Source organism: Theropithecus gelada, chromosome 1 (assembly GCF_003255815.1).
Source record: "Theropithecus gelada isolate Dixy chromosome 1, Tgel_1.0, whole genome shotgun sequence".
Lineage (NCBI taxonomy): Eukaryota > Metazoa > Chordata > Mammalia > Primates > Cercopithecidae > Theropithecus > Theropithecus gelada.
The window spans coordinates 120,308,696-120,331,805 of NC_037668.1; the positions used below are offsets into that span (position 1 = coordinate 120,308,696).

General features: G+C 38.5%; 1 protein-coding gene and 2 pseudogenes across 1 annotated transcript in view; 2 read left to right on the forward strand and 1 right to left on the reverse strand.

The window, feature by feature from the left end:
- The window catches only part of BTBD8 (BTB domain containing 8), a 59,829-nt gene that overhangs the window by 33,369 nt on the left and 3,350 nt on the right, over positions 1 to 23,110 (forward strand). The window contains exons 5-7 of the mRNA XM_025369472.1: positions 15,188 to 15,277; positions 17,998 to 18,078; positions 19,779 to 19,875. Of these exons, the coding sequence (XP_025225257.1) occupies positions 15,188 to 15,277; positions 17,998 to 18,078; positions 19,779 to 19,875 (268 nt within the window). The remainder of the gene's footprint in view (positions 1 to 15,187; positions 15,278 to 17,997; positions 18,079 to 19,778; positions 19,876 to 23,110) is intronic.
- On the reverse strand, positions 526 to 1,514 carry LOC112613736 (annotated as a pseudogene).
- LOC112633048 lies at positions 10,773 to 12,040 on the forward strand (annotated as a pseudogene).

Sequence of the window (23,110 nt, forward strand, 5' to 3'; positions counted from 1 at the left end):
ATCTCAGCTCACTGCAAGCTCCGCCTCCCAGGTTTACGCCATTCTCCTGCCTCAGCCTCCCGAGTAGCTGGGACTACAGGCGCCCGCCACCTCGCCCGGCTAGTTTTTTGTATTTTTTAGTAGAGACGGGGTTTCACCGTGTTAGCCAGGATGGTCTCGATCTCCTGACCTCGTGATCTGCCCATCTCGGCCTCCCAAAGTGCTGGGATTACAGGCTTGAGCCACCGTGCCTGGCCAGAATTTTTTTTTTTATCTGTTCAAATAGGCTCAACCATACTCTGAGGTCACTATCTTTGTCCTCTTTTATTGAAAAATAAAAACTATATAGTCGACTTAGTGCATTAAGTATTCATTTGATTGTCAGGGTCCCTGAGATCCCTCCTTCTTCAGGGGGTCTGGTGTACAAACTGTGAGAAGGGGAGATTCTCAGTGTGGTGGGGGACTGCGTGTGGTAGGGACTCCCCAGCAACTGAACGCTTCTCTCTTCGTCTCATGCTCTTACTGGGGCTGGTGGTCCGGAGGCTCTTACTCTTTGGAGGCCATGTGGACCATGAGGTGCACCACCCTGTTGCTGTAGCCAAATTCATTGTCATGCCTGGAAATGAGCTTGATAAAGTGGTCATTGAGGATAATGCCAGCCCCAGCACTGAAGGTGGAAGAGTGGGTGTCACTGTTAAAGTTGGAGGAGACAATCTGGTGCTCATTGTAGCCCCAGATGCCCTTGAGGGCCCCCTCTGATGTTGCTTTACCACCTTGACGTCATCATATTTAGCTGGTTTCTCAAGAAAGCAGGCCAGGTTCATAACTAACATGGTGGTGGTGGGGACATGGAAGGCCACCCCAGTGAGCTTCCTGTTCGACTTGGGGATGGCCTTGCCCACAGCCTTGGCAGCACCAGTAGATCTCTACTGGTGCAGGGATGATGTTCTGGAGAGCCCCATAGCCATCACACCACAGTTTCCCAGAGGGGCCATCCACAGTCTTCTGGATGTCAGTGATGGCATGGACTGTGATCCTGATTCCTCCCATGATGCCAGAGTTGTTATGGATGACCTTGACCAGGGAGCTAAGCAGTTGGTGGTACAGGAGACGTTGCTGATGATCTTGAGGTTTTTATACTTCTCATGGTTCATGCCCATCACAAACATGGGGGCATCGGCAGAAGGGACAAAGACGATAACCCTTTTGGCTCCACCCTCTAAGTGAGCCCCAGCCTTCTCCATGATAGTGGACTCCATAACATAATCAGCACCAGCATCATCCTGTTTGATTTTGGTGGGATCTCACTCCTGGAAGATGGTGATGGGGTTTCCATTGATGACAAGCTTCCTGTTTTCAGCCTTGATGATGCCATGGAATTTGCCATGGGTGGAATCATACTAGAACATGTAGACCATGTAGTTGAAGTCAATGAAGGGGTCGTTGATGGTAACAGTATCTACTTTGCTAGAGTTAAAAGCAGCCCTGATTACCAGGCACCCAATACAGCCAATTCCATTTACTCTGGGCTTCATTTTTACCATGATGTCTCAGGGACATGGCTGGTGCTGCCCAAGAACGGAAGAAGGAGAGGGCAAGGTTCTGTCACTTTTTCTCTTCCTTTTGCTTACTTTAGGTTTAATTTATGCTGCTGTTTATACTTTCTTAAGGTGGAATTCGAGATCATTAATATGAAACCTTTTTCCTTTTCTACAATAAGCATTTAAAAGCTAAACATTTCCTTCTAAGCACTGTTTAGCTGCAGCCTGCAAATTTTGATATATTGTATTTTCACTCAAATAAATGTATTTTCTAATTTTTCTTTTGATTTCTTCTTTACCCATTGGTTGTCTAGAAGTATGTTTAATTTCCAACTCTTTGGGAATTTTCCAGATAATTCTCCATTATTGATTTCTAGTTTAATTCCATTGTGGTCATAGAACATATTTTATATTATTTTAGTTTTGTTTAAATTTATTGAGACTTGTTCGATGGCCCAGAATATGGTCTGTGTTAGTGAATGTTCCACATGTAGTTAAAAAGAGTATGTGTTCTGTTGTCCTGTGGTGGAGTGTTGTATAAATGAAAATTGGTTGATAGTGTTGCTCAAGTTTTATGTTTCCTTAGCTGAACTTTTGTCTATCTATCCTGTTAATTAGAAGTCTCTAAGTATCATTATAAATTTGTTTCTCTTCTTAGTTCTGTCAGTTTTTGCTTCATGTATTTTGAAGCTCTATTATTTGGTACATACACATCTGGGATTGTTATTTCTTCATAATGAATTGAATCCTTTTTATTTTGAAATACTGCTTTTTACCCCAGGTAATGTCACTTGTTATGAAGTTTACTTTGGTTAATATCACCACTCGAGCTTTCTTATGATTACTGTTTATATGGTATTCTTTTTATATCCTTTTACTTCTAAACTTTGTCTTTATATTTAAAATGGATTTTAAATTAATTTCTTGTAGATAGCAAATAGTTGTATCTTGCTTTTGTTATCCAGTCACATAATCTCCTTTTAATTGGAGTAGACATTAATAGTATTTGACTATTTATAATAATGTAGTTATTAATGTGTTTGAGTACAATAAGTCTACCATTGTACTTTTTTTTTTTTTGGATCCCTCTCTGTTGCCCAGGCTGAGTGCAGTGATATGGTCATAGTTTCTGTAACGTTGAACTCCTGGGCTCAAGTGATTCCCTGGCCTCAGCCTCCTGAGTAGTTGGGACTACAGGCACTTGCCATCATACTCAGCTAATTTAAAAATTTTTTTGTAGATGTGGGTTCTCGCATTATTGCTCAGGCTGGTCTTGAACTCCTGGCCTCAGGGAATCCTTTTGCCCCAGCTTCCCAAATTGCTGGGATTACAGGTGTGAGCCACCACACTCAGCCCTAAAATGCTTTGTCTGCTAACTCCATCTTCTGTGTCATTTCTGGGTCTGATAATATTGACTGATTTTTTTCCCCCTTTTAATGTTCACAATTTACTGCTTCTTCACATTACCTAGTACATTTTTGATCAAATGCCAGACATTATAAATATTATGTTTTTGAATGTTTGAATTTTATTGTTTTTCTTGAAAAAGATTATTGAAGTTTTTTTTTAGCAGGCATTTAAGTTATTGTGGATCAACTTCACGTTTATAAAGCTTCTTTTTGAATTTTGCTAGGGTGCGTCTAGAATAGCCTTTGCTCTAAATGTTGTAAAGCCTTTCTACTGAGGCTTCTGGGATCTTTCCTTAGTGCCCCAAGTATTCAATTCTGGCCGGAAGGAACTTGAATATCTATCAGCCATATAGCTCCCTGGCTTTTATTCTTTGCCTGGCTTTGTGTAGTTTTACCTTATGCACGCTCAAATTATATTCAGACAAAAGCTCAAGGGAGGGAGTATCTACTCTGATTTCTGGAGTTCTTCATGACTCTCTCTTCTATATTACTGCACCCCACAAATTTCAGCTGACTCAGCTTCTTGGGGCTCCTATATCTGTCTCCTCAACTCAGCCACAAGGCTCTGCTCATTTGTCCTTCCTGTGCCTTGACTAGAAACTGCTTCTAGGAAGAAAGCATTGTGATTGTAGAGCTTACTTCATTTGTTTTTCTTCTCTTGGGGATCAGAGTCCTGTACCACCTTTTTTCATGGTCATATTTTGTTCAATTTTCTAATTATTAAATGGAAGGTAGGGAAGTCCTATACTTATGGGTAGAAGCAGAATCCTAATTTTTTCTTAGTTGGCCTTATTTTTTAGAACAGTTCCAGATTTACAGACAAATTAAGAGAGTATGGTATTCTCATATACCCCCACACCTAGTTCCTCGTTATTAACATCTTATAGTACATTTGTTACAATTGAGTCAATATCAATACATTGTTATTAACTAAAGTATGTAGTATATTCAGATTTCCTTGGTTATTACCTAGTGTCCTTTTCTATTTGAGGAATCAATCCCCGATCTCACATTACACTTAGCTGTCATGTCTCCTTAGGCTCCTCTTGGCTGTAACAGTTTTTCAGACTTTCTTTCTTTTTTTTTTTTTTTTGATGACATTCCAGTTTGAGGAGTACTGGTCAGGTATTTTATAGAAATGTCCCTTAAATGGAGTTTATCTTACGTTTTTCTCACAATTACATGGATTATGGGTTTGGGACAGGAAGACCACAAAGATAAAGGGCCATTTTCATTACATCATATTAAAGGTACATGTGATCAACATGACATCACTGTTTATGTTAACCTTGATGATGACCTTGTTTTCATCTGGTTTCTCCACTGTAAGTTACTCCTCTCGTCACCTCCCATTTCCAGACTGTGCTCTCTGGAAGGAAGTCACTGTGTGTGTCCCATATTTAAGTGATAGGAAGTAATGTTCTACCTCTTGAAGCGGGGGTATTATCCACATAAATTATTTGGAATTCTTCTGCACAAGAAACTTTTCTCTTCTCCTCCACATATTAATTTATTCAATCACTTACATATATCAGTGTAGACTCATAGATACTTATTTTGTACTTTGGCTTATAATTTGACTTATTTTTTAATTTGGCTTGTCTTTTTTTTTTTTTTTTTTGCTCAATTTGTTACAACTTTAGCTGTGGGAGCTCTTTCAGGTAGCTCTTATGTCCTTTTTATTCCCTCAGTGTGTGTGTGTCTGTGTGTGTGTGTGTTGAGCATTTTCTTACTTTCTGGCACTAAAAGATATATCTGGTATAAAAGACAAACGATACACCTATCTACATAGGGCGCTTACCGTGAATAGAACTTGCAGGACTGGAAGTTGCTTTGGGCGAGTCATTGAGTGAGTGGTGGGTGAATGTGAAGGCTCAGTTCATTACTGTACACTACTGTAGACTTTATAAATACTAAGGATACACATGAAATTTATTTTAAAAAACTATCTTCAATAATTAAACTTGACTTATTGTAACTTTTCATTTTATAAACTTTATAATTTTTTGAAACTTTTTATTCTTTTGTAATCACACTTAGCTTAATCACAAACATGTATAGCTGTGCAAATTTTTTTCTTTTTTTCTTTTTTCTTTTTTTTCTTTGAGACAGGGTCTTGCTCTGTCATCCAGGCTGGAGTACAGTGGCGTGATCATGGGTCACTGCAACCTTGACCTCTCTAGCTCCAGTGATCCTCCCACCTCAGCCTCTTAAGTAACTGGGACCACAGGGGCATGCCACCACACCCATCTAATTTTTGTATTTTTTGTAGAGACAAGTTCTTCCTGCGTTGGCCAGGCTGATTTCACATGCCTGGGCTCAAATAGTCCTCCTGCCTCAACCTCCCAAAGTGCTAGGATTGCAGGTGTGAGCCACCACATCTGGCTTTTTTACTTTGTATCCTTATTCTATAAGCTCTTTTCTTTTCTTTTTGAGATGGAGTCTCACTCTATTGCCCAGGCTGGAGTGCAATGGCACTATCTTGGCTCGCTGCAACCTCCACCTCCTGGGTTCGAGCAATTCGCCTGCCTCAGCCTCCCCAGTAGCTGGGATTGCAGGCATGCACCATGACGCCTGGCTAATTTTTTTGTATTTTAGTGGAGATGGGGTTTCACCATCTCTAACTCGAACTCTTGATCTCAAGTGATCCACTCGCTTCAGCCTCCCAAAGTGCTAGGATTACAGGCGTGAGCCACTGCACCTGGCCTATTAGCTTTTTTCTGTTTAAAAAATATTTTTAAGTTTTTAAACTTTTGTTAAAAATTGAGACAGAAGCAAACACATTAGCCTAGGCCTACACAGAGTCAGGATCATCAGTATCAATCCCTTCTGCCTCCACATCATGTCCCACTGGAAGGTCTTCAGGGGCAGTAACGCACATGGAGCTGTTATCTCCTGACATGCCTTCTTCTGGAATACCTCCTGAAAGACCTGCCTGAGGTTATTTCACAGTTAACTTTTTTTTTTTTTATATGTAAGTAGGAGTACTCTAAAGTAACAATATAAAATGTAGTACAATAAAATAATAAGCCAGTAACATAGTTGTTTATTATCAAGTATGTACTATACATAATTGTATATGCTAGACTTTTACACAGCTGGCAGCGCAGTAGGTTTATTTATACCAGCACCTCCACAAACATGTGAGTAATGCTTTGCACTTGACCTTCTGTCAGCTACAGCTATGATATCCCTAGGTGGCAGGAATTTTTCAGCTTCATTGTAATCTTATGGAACCATCTTCATATGTGTGTGGTCTTTTTGACCCAAACATTGTTATGTAGCACATGACTAAATTTTGGAATCACTTTGTCAGTATTTACAAAATAGCTTTCTGAGATTTTGATTGAAATTGTCTAAAATTTTTTTTTTTTTTTTTTTTTTTTTTGAGACAAGAGTCTCGCTCTGTTGTCTAGGCTGGAGTGCATGGCACGATCTTAGCTCACTCCTATCTGTACCTCCCAGGTTCAAGTGATTCTTACGCCTCAGCCTCCCAAGTAGCTGGGATTACAGACACGCACCACCAGGCATGGCTAATGTTTGTATTTTTAGTAGAGACAGGGTTTTGCCACGTTGGCCAGGCTGGTCTCGAACTCCTGGCCTCATATGATCTGCTTGCCTCAGCCTCCCCTAGAGTGCTGGGATTACAGGTATGAGCCACTGCACCTGGCCAAAATTGCCTAAATTTTTAAAATCCTAAATTGGTGTTGAATTTTGTCAAATGCTCTCCTACATCGATTTTGCTGATCACATGATTTTTCTCCATTCTTTTTTAATGTACTAAATTATATTGCTTAACTTTGGAATGAAAAAATAATCTTACATTCCTGAAATAATTTCAGTTTGGTTGTGATGTTTTATTCTATTTCGTGCTGAATTCAGTTTACTAATATTTTGTTTAGGAATTTTGCATCTATGTTCATGAGACAGATTGGCCTGTAATTTTCCTTTTTTGTAATGTCCTTGTCAGGTTTAGGCCTCAAAGTTATGTTGACTTTATAAAATGAACTGTGAAGTATTTCCTCTTTTTTATGCTTTAGTTTGAGTAATATTGATTTTTTTATATCTTCCTTAAATATTTATTAGAATTCACCAGGGAAGTTATCTTGGCCTGTTATTTTCTTTCTTAAGTAAATTTTGTTTTCATTCTTTTTTATAGTGAAGTATATTGAGTTAGAATGCGTACACAAACAAATGCACACAACTTAAAGTCCAGTTCAATGAATTTTGACTAATGTATAAACCTGTTTTACTTCCACTATAAGCAAAATACAGTGAATTTTGTATTTTGTAAAAAAAGTTCCCTTGTGCCCATTTACCTTCAGTACCTATCCCTACCCCAACCACAAGCAACAAATGATTTTCACGTGCTTATTTGCCATCTGTATACCTCTTTGGTTAGTTTTCTGTTTATATCTTTTGCCCATTTTTTTTATTTTTTATTTTTTATTTTTTTGAGACAGAGTCTTGCTATGTTACCCAGGCTGGTCTTGAGTTCCTGGGCTTAAGGGATCCTCCCGCCTCAGCCTCCCAAGTAGTTGGGACTACACACGCACAGTACTACTCTTGGTTGCCTACTTTTAAATCAGGTTGTTTGTTTTCTTATTATTATGTTCTCTATACTGTAGGATATTCTTCCTTTCCTAGAATTTCATGTAAATGGACTCAGACATACTGGTGTCTGGCCTCTTTTGTTCAGTGTAATGTTTTTGAGCTTCATCCTTGCATATTATATGTGTCAGTGATTCATTCTATTTTTATTGCTGCGTAATATTGGATTGTATAGCTATACCACAATATGTTTATTTATTCTCCTGTTGATGGAATATTGGTTGTTTCCAGTATTTAGCTATTATTATTATTTATTTTTATTTATTTATTTATTTTGAGACGGAGTCTTGCTCTGTCGCCAGGCTGGAGTGCAGTGGTGCAATCTCAGCTCACTGCAGCCTCCGCCTCCCAGGTTCAATCAATTCTCCTGCCTCACTCTCCTGAGTAGCTGGGACTACAGGCTTGTGCCACCATGCCCAGCTAATTTTTGTATTTTTAGTAGAGATGGGATTTCACCATGTTGGCCAGGATGGTCTTGATCTCTTGACCTCATGATCTGCCTGCCTTGGCCTCCCAAAGTGCTGGGATTACAGGCATGAGCCACCATGCCTGGCCTTTTTTTTTTCTTTTTTTTTTCCTTTTTTTTTCTTTTTTTTTTTCTTTTTTTTTTTCTTTTTAGACAGAGTCTCACTCTGTAGCCCAGGCTGGAGTGCAGTGGCACTATCTCGGCTCACTACAAACCTGTGCCCCTCAGGTTCAAGAGATTCTTGTGCCTCAGCCTCCTGAGTAGCTGGGGTTACAGGTGTGTGCCACCATGTCCAGCTAATTTTTGTATTTGTACTAGACACTGGGTTTTGCCATGTTGGCCAGGCTGGTCTTGAACTCCCGACCTCGAGCGATCTACCTGCCTTGGCCTCCCAAAATGTTGGGATTACAAGCGTGAGCCACCACGCCCGGCCAGGGATGTCATTTTTTTATAACTAGCCGTAAACTTTAGCTTTGAAGTAAAACTATTTCTAGCAAGTGATTTTTACCTGATATTTTTTGTTGTTCTTGCCCATATTTTAGTTGGGTTGTGTTATTATAGTTCTCTATGTATTCTATATTTAAGTTTTTGTATATGGTGTGAGGCAAGTGTCAAGTTTAATTTTTTTCCTACAAACATCCAGTTGTTCCAGTACCTTTTGATGATAAGACTGTCTTTTCCCCCATTGAATTATCTTAATACCTTCATGAAAAGCAATTGGCCATATATATGTGGATCTATTTTTGGACTCTCAATTCTGTTCCAGTGATTTATATGTCCACCCTTACGTCAATACCATGTTATTTTGATTATTGCTACTTTATAGTAAGTGACAGCATGTTGCCTGAAATCATGTCTTCCACCTTTATTCTTCTGTTGATGTTTGCTTTGGCAATTAGGGGTCCTTTGCATTTTCATATACATTTTAGAATCAGCTTATCTATTGCTACTAAAAATGCTTGATTGGGATTGTGTTAAATCTAGAAACTAATTTAGGAAGAATGGACGTATTAACAGTTTCAAGTTTCAGACCCATGAGCGTATTTTAACTCTCCATTAGGTCTTTTAAAATTTATCACAGCAGTGTTTTATGGTTTTTAGTGTAGAGATCTTAACACGTTTTTGTTACATTTGTTGCTATGTATTTGACCTTTTTGATACTAGTGTAAATGGAAATTTTTTCTTTTATGTTCTAGTTATTCATTATTACACTAAATCATCTTTGGGTGACTACTAAACATTCTGTTGAAAATTTGTAGAAATAATTTGACACTCAAGGTGATATTTTAATGCAGACAGGATTTCCTTTTGCTTTTGTCTGGCTCGCAGACTAGATGCTGATCACTTTGTTCCAGTCAGGGACCGAGATAATTCAAAACTGGCTTTCAAGTCTAATACGGGCTTGTCTATTTCCTGTTCACTCTTCTGTTTAGAATGTGGCCCTTCGGGATCCAACTGAAATCCTGGGTTATCTACTAAAACCCCTCCTCTTTGATGGGCCCCAAGTTCCAATTTGTGTGAAGATTGCCAGAAGCTATACTCAGCTTATCAGCCTTCCAGCTGTGGCTTTTGCTTTCAGATTTGGCAATTGCCTCAGTGGAAAAAGTTACCTCAAATACTTGGGTCACTTCTTTTGTCTTCTCTCTCAAAACTTGTGTAACTTTTCTAATCACTGTGGCAGTATTCTGATGCCTTCAAAGCATGCTTTCCTTTTTTTGCTTCTTTTCTTAAATATATATATTTTGTCCATCTTTCCTAAGCTGCTTTCAGCAGGAGGGTTGATCTGAGATAACCTGGGAGGCCATTCCAGAAGTGTCTTTCTCTTCCTGTCCTCCACCTTTCACTGGAATATAATATTGTTTTCTGTATCTCATTTAATGCTGTACTCCCAGCACTTAGAATAGTGTGGAGCACAGAGTAGAATATCTTTTGGATTAAGGATGAGGCTAGCCAAGAGTTTGAGGCTGCAGTGGCTATGATTGTGCTACTGCACTCCAGCCTGGGTGAAAGAGCGAGAGACCCTGTCTCTAGTAAAAGAAAAAGAAAGAATGAGGGTGAGTGCAGTGATTTAACACCTGTAATCTCAGCACTCTGAGAGGCTGGGACAGGAGGGTCACTGGAGCCCAGGTGTTTGAGACCAACTAAAGCAACATAGTAAGACTCTGTCTCTCTATATATTTTTTTAAATTTCTTTTTAAAGAACAAATTCATTAGCATTTTATTTGAGAAGATAGAATGGTAATTCAAAAGAAAATATCTTTCTTGTCATTTTTTCAAAACTAAGATATATCCTTTCTTGAACATAATTATGGTGAGATTTGAACTAGAACTCAGGACCTTTAGGATTGTAAGCTCTTTTTTTTATAATTTAAAAATATTTTAAATGTAGAGTTGTCCCTATTTTTTTATTTTTATTTTCTTTCTTTCCTAAGATATTGTAGAATCTATTTTTTTATTTTTAAAATGTTTAATTGACAAACAGTAATTATAATCTCTTATTGATATTTCCTTAAAATTTAAAGTAACATCTTTGGTCTTTGTTTCTCCATTTGTAAATGATTTATTCCTCTTAGTCATGGACATAGTTTCCATTGTTGTTAATTAAAGAAACTTTGAGAGGCATTGAGGGAGGTTGGAGGGAGAGTAGGGTGGACAGAGGAGCAGAGGAGAGAAGAGGGAAGCTCATTGAAAGCCACGTGGAGAGGGAGTGAAGAGCAGAAGAAAGAATAGAGGGGACCTGAGACACCCAGAGAGGGACAGAGAACCATGGCGTCTGGTGACACTGTTGCCAGAGAGGAGGAGCATAGCCTTTGAGAATGTGAGCTCTGCCTCCAGAAGCACAACATTCAGGCACTGCTCAAAGATTCTATTATGCAATTGTGCACTGCTCAACCCCGGGGACCAGTGGCATTCCTCAGGGAACACTTTGAGAGGTTGGAGAAGGAGGAGACAAAACAAATTCACAATATGCAGGAAGCAGGCACTTGTACAGAATTAAGGAGAATGAAATCTCTCCTCCTCCATCCAACCCAGTGGTTAAAGATCAGAGGTGACAAGGTACCGTCAGCACTGAATTCTTCATGGAGGAAGATGCCACATTATATGTTAGAAAGATTATACCGAAAGATTATAAGATTATACCAAAAGCCATTATAAGGCAATGTCTTTAGCCAAAGCCATTGAAAAGAATGTGCTGATTTCACATCTTGATGATAATGAGAGAAGTGATATTTTTGATGCCATGTTTCCAGTCTCCTTTATCACTGGAGAGACAGTGATTCTGCAAGGTGATGAAGGGGATAACTTCTGTGTGATTGATCAAGGAGAGAGGGATGTCTGTGTCAATGATGAATGAGCAACCAGTATTGAGGAAGGAGGGAGCTTTGGAGAATTTGTTTTGATTTATGGAACACCTAGAGTAGCCACTGTCAAAGCAAAGGCAAATGTGAAATGGTAGTGTATCAACCGAGACAGCTATGGAAGAATCTGTATGGGAAGCACACTGAGAAAGTGGAAGATGTATGAGGAATTCCTTAGTAAAGTGTCTATTTTAGAGTCTCTGGATAAGAGGGAGCATCTTACGGTAGCCGATACATGGGAACTAGTCAAGTTTGAAGACTGGCAGAAGATTGTGGTGCAGGGAGAACCAGAGGATGAGAGATGAGTTCCTTATTATTCTAGAGGGGCCAGCTGCTATGCTGCAACATTGGTCAGAAAATGAAGAGTTTGTTGAAGTGGGAAGATTGGAGCCTTCTGATTATTTTGGTGAACTTGCATTACTGATGAATCATCCTCCTGTTGCCACAGTGGTTGTACATGGCCCCTTGAAGTACATTAAGCTGGACCAGCCTAGATTTGAATGTGCTCTTAGCTCATGCTCAGACCTCCTCAAACGAAACATCTAGTAGTACAACAGTTTTGTGTCATTGTCTGAAATCTGCCTCCTGGGCCTCCCTTTTTTCCTCTCCCCAATCCATACTTCACTCATGCAGACCACTTTATTTTCACTATTTATAGTGCCAGATGGACACTAGCATCACAGCTTCTTGTCTGTTTGTATATTACAAGTTGCTCTTACTGTACCGTTTTTAATTTGGAGTAGTAATTAAATGCTCGTACACAATTAAATAGAGTTTTGTGGAGTCTTTGCTGTTACTGCTTCACTTTGGGCAATGTTAGTATTCAACCTCTGAGCAGTGAGTGCCATGCTTTTGGGTGAGGGCAGATCGCAGCATCAGTTGAATTACCATAGAGTAATGATGGAACAGTGTAAGATTTTTGTTTTTTTTAACTGACATAACTTTCCAGTTTTAAGCATATTTAGACTGTGGACATATATGCTGTATTTCTTTATAGAATAAGTGATTTATCATTAAACTTTAAGGATTAGGAAAAATGGATACAGAAAAATCTTAATATAGTAGAAGTACATCTGCCTGTAATTAAACTAGTTTAAGGGTGGAAAAATGCCCATTTTCCCACTCTTAAATTATCAGTGGGTATGATCAGTTTAGTTTCTTTTTTTAACCAGAATTTTTGTTTGCCAAGCTAATTTGCCTGGTTTTGTTTATATCTTGTTATTAATGTTTTCCCTCCAATTCTGAAATATTTTTAGATGTGTCTATCTATACCTGTCTTTTAAGTTTGGAACCAAATCATAGACTGCAAATATTGGGTTATGATTTAACTACGTCTCTCTCTGCTCGCAAATTCTGATTAGACCTTTATCCAGCTAGTGCCAAGTATTGATCAGATGCTGAACTGAGGATCAGAATTTGAGATCTACACTCCTGGTTGTTAATTTAGAGCTTTTGGTTAATGTACATCCTTCAGTTGACTCTAGTATAATCTCCTATGCTTATCAAGCTGATTCCAGGAGATTGAATTTGCTACAACTAGATTCAGTTGGAACAAAAGTCATAACAGAAATGGAGGTGATATTGCTAAAGGGAGAGGTATCAAGCTGACAAAGTTCAGTGTCTGGAATTTTTCCCCACTAAATTCAGTGCGATATGAGATTTTGGAAGTTTTTTTCCTTTTTTTTTTTTTTTTTTGAGTCAGTGTCTTGCTCTGTCACCCAGGCTGGAGTGCAGTGGCGTGATCTCTGCTCACTGCAGCCTCGGCCTCCCGAGTTCAAGTGATTCTCCTGAGTAGCTGAGACTACAGGCACAGCCACCACGCCCAGCTAATTTTTGTATTTTTAATAGAGATGGGCTTTTACCATGTTGGCCAGGCTAATCATGAACTGCTGACTTCAAGTGATCCACCCGCCATGGCCTCCCGAAGTGTTGGGATTACAGGTGTGAGCCACCATGCCCGACCAAAACTTTTTACTTTAGCATTTGTTCCTTCCTTTTTATTTCGACTAGAATTTCTGGTGGGATGGGGGTAGGGTATGGTATGTTTGTGTTTTTCAAATTGGTATAAAAGGCCATTCTGCTACAAGTCCTACTTTCCTATCTAGCATTTATTTCTCTAGCAGACTTTTTAAAAAGTGAACTTATGTTTTGAATCTGAACTGTATTTCAGTATTTTCTAGCCTTACGAGTTACATTATTCCAATGATACCCAACAGTTTATTTTTATTTTTTGTTTTTATTATTATTTTTTGAGACAGAGTTTTGCTTTTGTTGCCCAGGCTGGAGTGCAGTGGCGTGATCTCGGCTCACTGCAACCTCCACCCCTGGGTTCAAGCAATTCTCCTGCCTCGGCCTCCCGAGTAGCTAGGATTACAGGCACCCGCCACCACACCTGGCTAATTTTTTGTTGTTGTTGTTTGTTTTTTTGAGACGCAGTCTGGCTCTGTCACCCAGGCTGGAGTGCAGTGGTGCGATCTTGGCTCACTGCAAGCTCCGCCTCCCAGGTTCACGCCATTCTCCTGCCTCAGTCTCCCGAGTAACTGGGACTACAGGCGCCCGCCACCATGCCTGGCTAATTTTTTGTATTTTTTGTAGAGACGGGGTTTCACCATGTTAACCAGGATGGTCTCGATCTCCTGACCTCGTGATCTGCCTGCCTCGGCCTCCCAAAGTGCTGGGATTACAGGCATGAGCCACTGCGCCTGGCCATTATTATTATTTTTTTTTTTTAAGTAGAGACGGGGTTTCCCATCATTTTGGCCAGGCTGGTCTCGAACTCCCGACCTTGGGTGATCCACCTGCCTCAGCCTCCCAAAGTGCTGGGATTACAGGCGTGAGCCACTGTGCTTGGCCTATTATTTTCTAAATAGAATTTCATAGTTCTGTAATGTAGGCACTTATTTCCATTGTGATTTACATATAATGTAATGTAGGGATATATTTGGGAGTGACAACAAGCTTTTCCATCTGTGTGCAACTGGCTCTGATTATTGATCACCTCTCCTACCCTTTCCCAGGTCATTTAAATTGGTCATGGTAGGTTTTTTTTTGTTGTTGTTGTTGTTGTTTTCATTGATTTGAAAAAGTTTCAGATTGTTTCTAAGTATGAGGTATAAATCTGGGAAAGAGATTTGATTTATACTTTAGTATGAGATAGGAGGCCACCTCGTTAAAAATTGTTAAATTTCCAAAATAATCCATATTAAATGAGGTTTGCTGATCAGTACTTTGTCTTTAGCTACCTTTTTATATTTAACTAATTAAATATAAAAATTATGTTTTTATAAGCTTAAAAAATTAAAGAGCCTTCAAAGAAAAAAAAGATAGCAAGGGCATTGGAATTAATGTTTTAAACAATCAAAATGCTTAGTTATAAATCCCAGCACTTCAGGACTAGGGGGATTGCTCGAGTTCTAGAGTTTGAGACCAGCCTGGACAACATAGTGAGACCCTGTCTCTACCAAAAATTTAAAAATCAAGTTGAGTGTGATACTGTATGCCTGTAGTGTTAGCTTCTTGGGAGGCTGAGGTAGGAGGATCATACTTGAGCCTAGGAGTTCAGGGGGGTAGTAAGCTATGATCATGCCACTGCACTCCAACCAGGGTGACAGAGGAAGACCCTGTCTCTTAAAACAAAAAACAAAACCCTTAGGTATAAATATAAACTTATAAGTTTTATTATGTAGTAATCCTGCCCGTGAATACAAACAAAACAAATAGATTATTGTGTTTTAATACATAAAGATGAAAATTTTCATAAAAAATTACATTTTGAATAATATGTAAATGTTTATCTGTGTTTCTCCCCCCTCTTCCCTTTAGGGCCATTTTGAGTGCCAGATCTAGTTATTTTGCTGCAATGCTGAGTGGCTGTTGGGCTGAAAGCTCCCAAGAGTATGTTACTCTTCAAGGGTAAGCATATTTTTACAGGGCCATTTGACTGCAAATGATTGCAAATTGTATTTCATGCAACGCACTTTTTATGAATCTGATTTCCCTGGATGTTCAGTGAAATATTTCTCAGGTGGAATTCAACAAAGTACATTTTCTGAAACAGGAAGTAATAGAGAGCATTCATTAATAGAGGTATTGTGTTAATCTGCTTATGCTTCTATGACAGAATATCCAAACGGGGTGATTTAAACAACAGGTATTTATTTTCTCAAGGTTCTGGAAACTGAAAGTTCAAGATAAACGTGCCAGCAGTTTTGGTGTCTGATGAGGGCTCTGCCTATGGGTTGCACTGCCGCCTTCTTGCTGTACACTCATGTGGCCCTTCCTTGGTGCATGCACTTGGAGAGACAGTCTTATGGTACTTCTTATGAGGAAACGAATCCTATCAGATCAAGGACCCATGTGACCTCATTTAACCTTACTTACTTTCTTAGAGGCCTGATCTCTAAATATGACCACACTGGGGGTTAGGGCTTTACCATATGAATTTGGAGGGAACACAGACATTTCAGTTCATAACAGGTAGTTTTCTAAATTTTTTTTTCTTTTTATTTTTTTGAGGTGGGATCTAGCTATGTCGCCCAGGCTAGAGTGCTGTGACACAGTCGTGGCTCAGGCGTTCAAGGCTGCAGTGAGCCATGGTCACACCACTGCATTCCAGCCTGGGTAACAGAACCAAACCCTGTCTCAAAAAAAAAAAAATATATATATATATATATGTACACACACACACATATACACACACACACACACACACACATACACACGTATATATTTTATATAACTTAAAGTATCTCCAGTTATCTCAAAGGGATCTTAATTGTTTAAACTATTAATATGCAAAGCAAATATTTCCATTCAATTTCTTTTTTTTGTTTGTTTTTTGAGATGGAGTCTCATTTGGTCACCCAGGCTGAAGTCAAGTGGTGAGATCTCAGCTAATGGCAACCTCCATTGGTATCCCAGGTTCAAGTGATTTTCCTGCCTCAGCCTCCTGAGTAGCTGGGATTACAGGCATGCACCACCACGCCTGGCTAATTTTTGTAGTTTTAGCAGAAATGGGATTTTGCCATGTTCGCCAGGCTGGCCTTGAACTCCTGACCTCAAGTAATTCACCTTGCCTTGGCATCCCAAAGTGTTGGAATTACAGGCATGAGCCACTGCACCTGGCCTACATGCAAGTTTTTAAATACTAATATAACACTTTTAGGAAAGGGGTATTAGAAAATCAAATTAATAGCAGTTCATAAATAAAGACTTGGAAATCACTGACCTTACCAGAAGGACTATGCTGGAGACCTTTCCAAAGAAGGTTTTGCTCTTCTCTGAGAGAAGAGATCTTCAGAAATACACATTTAGATACTAGATATACAATTTGGCTGTTTGATGGTCTTTATTAAGTGTATAAAGAGAAATTAAACTCTTCAATCTAACTGAGAAATAAATGTGCTTAGAAACGTCCAAAACATGAAAATACATGGCATGGGCAATACATAGCAAAGATATGTAACAACAGGAGAAGTGAGTTGTTTTCCCTACTTGTATCTACATTTTATTTGTTTTCATTTATTATTTCTGTATATGCGCTTTTAAAAAATACATTATGTAGGCCAGGCGCGGTGGCTCCCACCTGTAATCCCAGCGCTTCGGGAGGCCAGGATGGGGGGATCATGAGGCCGGGAGTTCAAGATGAGCCTGACCAACATGGTTGAAATCACGTCTCTAGTAAAAATACAAAAACTAGCTGGGCGTGATGGCACATGCCTGTAATCCCAGCTACTCAGGAGGCTGAGACAGGAGAATCTCTTGAACCGGGGAGGCAGAGGTTGCAGTGAGCCGAGATCGTGCCACTGCACTCCAGCCTGGAGACTCCGTCTCAAAAAAAAAAACACAAAACAAAAAAAAAACACATTATGTAATGATGATCTAATTAAATTCTTTTTATCTGAGGTCAATATAGGGCCTCAAGTGATCCTCCTGCCTCAGCCTCCTAAGTAGCTGGGATTATAGATGTGTACTCCTACACCTTGCTAGTTTTTATAATTTTTAGTAGAGATGAGGTCTCATCATGTTGCCCAGGCCGGTCTCAAACTCTTGATCTCAAGCGATCCTCCCACCTTGGCCTCCCAAAGTACTGGGATTATAGGTGTGAGCCACTGCACCCAGCTTAAATCACATTTGTCAATTCGTAATTCAGAGTTCATTCCACCACAGTCAGTGAAGAAATTTAAAAGTTTTCCCATTGGTATGTGTTCTTGAGCTAGCTCAGACTGCTCTTCTTCTCCACTGTGTAAATCTTTGTCCCACAGAACCCTAATGTTCCTAGTAGGCACGTTAGGAGAAACACATGGCATAGGATTGGGATCTTAGGGGAAGGCCATTTGGTAAGGGATGCCCCTTCAACTTTTATCTGTTTTATATAGTTCAAGGTAGAAGATGCTCAATAAATAATGATTTGATAACCTACTAATAACACTGTATAACTTATATAAAAATCTATTGTTGTCGTTCTGTTTAAATTAATGGTATACCTGCATGGATGTTATTTGAAGAGTGTATTCTTCAGGTAAAAGGAAGATTAGAACATTATCTTGGCTGGAAGTTTATGGGAAAATTGAATCATTGATATTGATTAAACCTTAATTATTTCTGGATTTGAGTTTTCTTTTATTTTTCAGTATAAGCCATGTAGAACTGAATGTTATGATGCATTTTATATATGGAGGAACTCTGGACATTCCAGACAAAACTAATGTTGGGTATGTATTCCTTTTTAATAATTTAAAATATAAAAGAGTTAGGTTCTACTTTGTTGAGCTGTGTTGCAAAGTGTTAATGAAGTAGAAACTGCTTTTTATAATCTATTTTACTATATCTTCAGTATGTCTTGAGAACATCTAAAAATAAGCAGGTCACCTTATTTAGAAGAAAAGGTGACTTATCAACTCACATTAATAAGATTGAAAACAGTCTTTATTAGACTTAAATTTAGAAGAAGCTATAAATTATGGTTTATAGATCAATAAATTGATTAAACTTTTATCAAACTTTGAAAATTATTTTACTACTTTTTGAATTTTAGTATATCTTTTCTAAACAGCAAAAGAAAAGAAAAAACACACTTAAGAATATAGGGGCCAGGCACGGTGGCTCTCACCTGTAATCCCAGTACTTTGGGAGGCTGAGACGGGCGGATCTTGAGGTCAAGAGATCGAGACCATCCTGGCTAACATGGTGAAACCTCGTCTCTACTAAAAATACAAAAAAAAAAAAAAAAAAAAAATTAGCTGGACATGGTGGTATGCACCTGTAGTCCCAGCTACTTGGGAGGTTGAGGCAGGAGAATCACTTGAACCTGGGAGGTGGAGGTTGCCGTGAGCCAAGATTGCACCACTGCATTCCAGTCTGGTGATAGAACAAGACTCCATCTCAAAAAAAAAAAAAAAAAATATATATATATATATATATATATATATATGGCATTTGCCAGGCGCAGTGGCTCACACCTGTAATCCCAGCACTTAGGGAGGCAGAGGTGGGAGGATAGCCTGAGCCCAGGAGCTCAAGACCTGCCTGGGACTATAGTGAGACCCCGTTCTTGGGAAAAAAAAAAAAAAAAAAAAAAAGAATATAGGGCATCCTAAAGACCAACAACTGTGATTTTTAAATGCGCTATAGTGAAATACCATCTAAGCCTCTGAAATCCTACTTGGGAGTGAAAGTTCACCTTGCTCTTTTAATTTTCTGGATGTCTTCCATTTTCTTGGTATTCTCACATCAGACAAATGAAAGCTACTTTTTAATTTTAAAAATTATTTGGTTCCTTTAATTTTAAACTGAATAAATATGTTTTTCAGGAGAACATACTGTGAGTCCCAGGATTTACTACTAAGTTTTTATCCCCTGACAACCTATACAAAATTTTGTCATTCTTTCAAAGCTTGTAGGCTTCTTAAGTACCTAAAGTATGTGTAGGTGTTCAGAAATACTTGCCAAATGAAAGCAGCAAAAGAAACTCTGGTCGTTGGATGCTGTCTCCAATCTTAGGGTTATTTGTAGACATTTTCAATAGGATAAGACATTAGTGAATTGCCCCTCCGCCTGCCAAGAAACTTTTATTATACAAATTTGATACAGAGAGTTTTGTAACTTTTACAGCCTTTATAGCAGTTTCTTGGATTTTGTTCTGTATATCACTTAGTATATGAAGGGAATTTGAGACATCTCCAAATTTATTTCTTGTTCTCTACTAATCAAATCACGTGTCAGTGCTTTCAACGTTTGGCCTACGCTGTGTTTATAATCCATAAAGGGTATATATTATGTAAGGCAGAAAATTAGAATCAAAATATTTCAGATTATTTTTTTCTAAACAGACTATATATTATCAATAAATTAGTATGTATTGTGCCTTGAGTTTTAAATTGGAGAATTAACAGTGCATCTATTTTTATTTTAGTCAGATACTCAATATGGCTGATATGTATGGACTAGAAGGATTAAAAGAAGTAGCAATCTATATTTTAAGAAGAGATTACTGTAATTTCTTTCAGAAGGTAATTATTGAGCCTCAGAAATCTTTTATCCAGTGCGTTGTCATCCATTATTACCTACTAGATTTTTAACTCTGATAGTAATAGTGCTTTAAATATTTAAAATATTAAGTAAATTTAACTAATGAGAACTCCAGTTGAGAAATAATACATATGGTATGCTTGCAAAAATCAGAAACTAATTCAAATAATTTTAAGTAAAACAAAATTGATGGGAGGGCAGGTATTGAGAGGAGGTAGGAGTATCCTGTATAATTCAAAGGTGCCCAGAGTTCGGAACTAGGAGAAAGGAAGTTAAGAACTAAGGTTACTTTCCCATTTATCAAAGGGCTACACAGTGCTTTATTTGTTCTTACTCCTGAAAGTATACTCCTTCCTTCTACCACTTCTCTTTATAGCAGGGACTTGGGGTGGAATGTAGTTCTTTTATGCCAGTCTCTTCAGGTGACCTATGGATACTAACTAATTTTAATTTTAGTTACTGCAAAGGTAAGTTAAATGTCTAAAGAAAGAGCTCATACTATGCATTTCGAAGCCATTCATACATTATTCTTAGATTATGCATTGTTTTAATACATTCTGCGATTTTAGGTTATTTTTATTTTCTTATTTATGCTTGTCTATGTTTTTAAAATTTTCTACAAAGAACAAGTATTTTATAATCAACTAAAACAAATCTAACTTTTTACATCATATTTCTCTTTTACTGGTGTTTGAAGCAATAATATACATTGTGTGAATTCTAATTAGGTGGTTTTAATAATGCTTAAATTTAGATTTTTGTTTCGGGTAGGTCTTTTTCTACCTCCCTACAAGTTGTAGGTGCGGAAGCAGCCCATGTGCTAAACGAAAGCCATGAACAACTGGGTCTAGTACCACCACTACTACCAACCCCACAAGGTTTACTGAGAAATAGTTAACCCCTCAGCTTTCTTTAACGAACCATTCACTTCAGCCTCTGTAAGTAAGGGCCTTGGAAGAAGGAGGGCAGCTGGTGGTGTCCTCAGCTTTGTAGAAAGTGAGGAATTCTGGTGAAAGATTCTTCCTTCTTCATATGTCCCCCTTATATTTCCAGTCAAGTGAAAGTTAGGGGGATCCAAGTAAATCACAAAGATTAAAGCTAGAGAATATCTGCAATAAGGAGTTGTTGTCTTCTCATCCCCTAGATGAACATTAACTATATCTGTAAAACCATCCCACCCTGGAGCTTCTATCAAAGACAAAGAGAAAGTGATAATAAATTTCTTAGGAGAGCTTGGAATATGTCTGAGAAGCCAATGAGAATGTAGTTGAGTGAGGAGATTTCTAAAGAGAGAAGACTTGCTGGAGAAGCCAAAACTAGCCTTGGTGTAAGGAACTTCAGTTACTGTCATACAGAGAAAAAAGTATGAGGATTCCACTCTGCACCCCAGTTACACATGGTCCACAGGGAAGGAGGAGGACCTTAATGGTTTCATGAAAGTTAGAGAAGACTGATAACAGGGCTAGATGACACCGTGTCCCGCTTGGGGAGGTATTGTGCATCATGAGCCACTTAAAGAGTTCTTATCCACTGAGAGCCCAGGTTGAAGCTTGATCTGCCACTAAAAGAGCCATTATATCAATAAAGGCCTCCAGTATCTGAATTAGAACAAAGCCAAGGATATCTTCCTACTACCATCTTGGTCTCTGCTTAATTACGTAAGGTGACCAGAGCCATCTATAGTCTTCCGTACGAATTTGACCCAGAAAATGGAGGAGCAGATCAGACCATGCACTACTCCCTATTTCACATTTCAACCATAAATCTAGTCAGCAATGGGGAGGGAAATATTTATATCAGATATGATGAAGAGATAGGTGTTAAAATAGTACTGTGCTGCATTTCAATAACAATAGTATCCAGAAAGTATTGGAATCTGCCTATAGTTTCATTAAGGGATGGGAAAAAGGGGAGATTTGACATAGCATGGTTGAAAGCATTAGTTGGGAAAATAAGAAGTCTCATGTTAGTATTTTTGAGCTGAGATTCTTCAGTAAGCCAGTTAAAGCTTATTTAAGAGCTTTAAAAGTTGTAAAAATAATCTTTTATGAGTAGTCTTTGGATCATTGCCTCTATTTTTATTTTTTAATATGTGGATGAGTGTATTGGGTTATATGCAGCTTCTTGTATTTTACTTTCAATAATTCACTTTATTTTAAAAACACAAAAGACATATTTGTTTATATTATTAATAAAACAGAAAATGAAGTTTATTTTAAATTATCAGTATGCTGTTTTGTTGAAAACTTTTTTTGCTTTTATTTATTTATTTGTTTATTTATTTATTGAGACAGAGTTTTGCTCTTGTTGCCTAGGCTGGAGTGCAATGACATGATCTCGGCTCACTGCAACCTCCTCCTCCCAGGTTCAAGCGATTCTCTTGCCTCAGCCTCCTAAGTAGCTGGGATTACAGGCGCGTGCCACCCCGCCCAGCTAATTTTTTGTATTTTTAGTAGAGACGGGGTTTCATCATGTTGGTCAGGCTGGTGTTGAACTCCTGACCTCAGGTGATCCACCTGCCTCGGCCTCCCAAAGTGGTGGGATTACAGGTGTGAGCCACCGCGCCCAGCCACTTATTTTAATGTTGTCTATTTTGCTGTGGTAACAGATATTTGAGAGAACAATTTCTGGTTTTGTTGACCTAATCTTTAAAATTTTTGCTCTATATTTCTTAATGTATATTTTTATAAATACACTTTTGAATGTATATAATTTTGAACTTTTAGTCCTTTTTTTTCTTTGTGATGGAGTCTCACTCTGTCACCCAGGCTGGAGTACAGTGGTGCGATCTCAGCTCACTGTAACCTCCGCCTCCCAGGTTCAAGCGATTCTCCTGCCTCAGCCTCCCCAGTAGCTGGGACTACAGATGCATGCCACTATGCCTGGCTAATTTTTGTATTTTTAGTAAAGACGGGGTTTCACCATGTGGGTCTCGAACTCCTGACCTCAGGTGATGCACCTGCCTTGGCCTCCCAAAGTGCTGAGATTACAGGAGTGAGCCACTGTGCCCAGCCTTAGTTCTTAGTTATGCATATTTTTGGCTGTGACTTAAATATCATAAACTTACAATAATGTTACACAGTAATACAAATATGGGTATAATGTGATGGACCACTGGTCCCAGAACTCCTAGCAAGCTAGCTTCAATAATTTCATTAGCTTCACAATCCTGTCTTTTACACAATTAAACATTTTTGACTTCATTTATAGGATTTT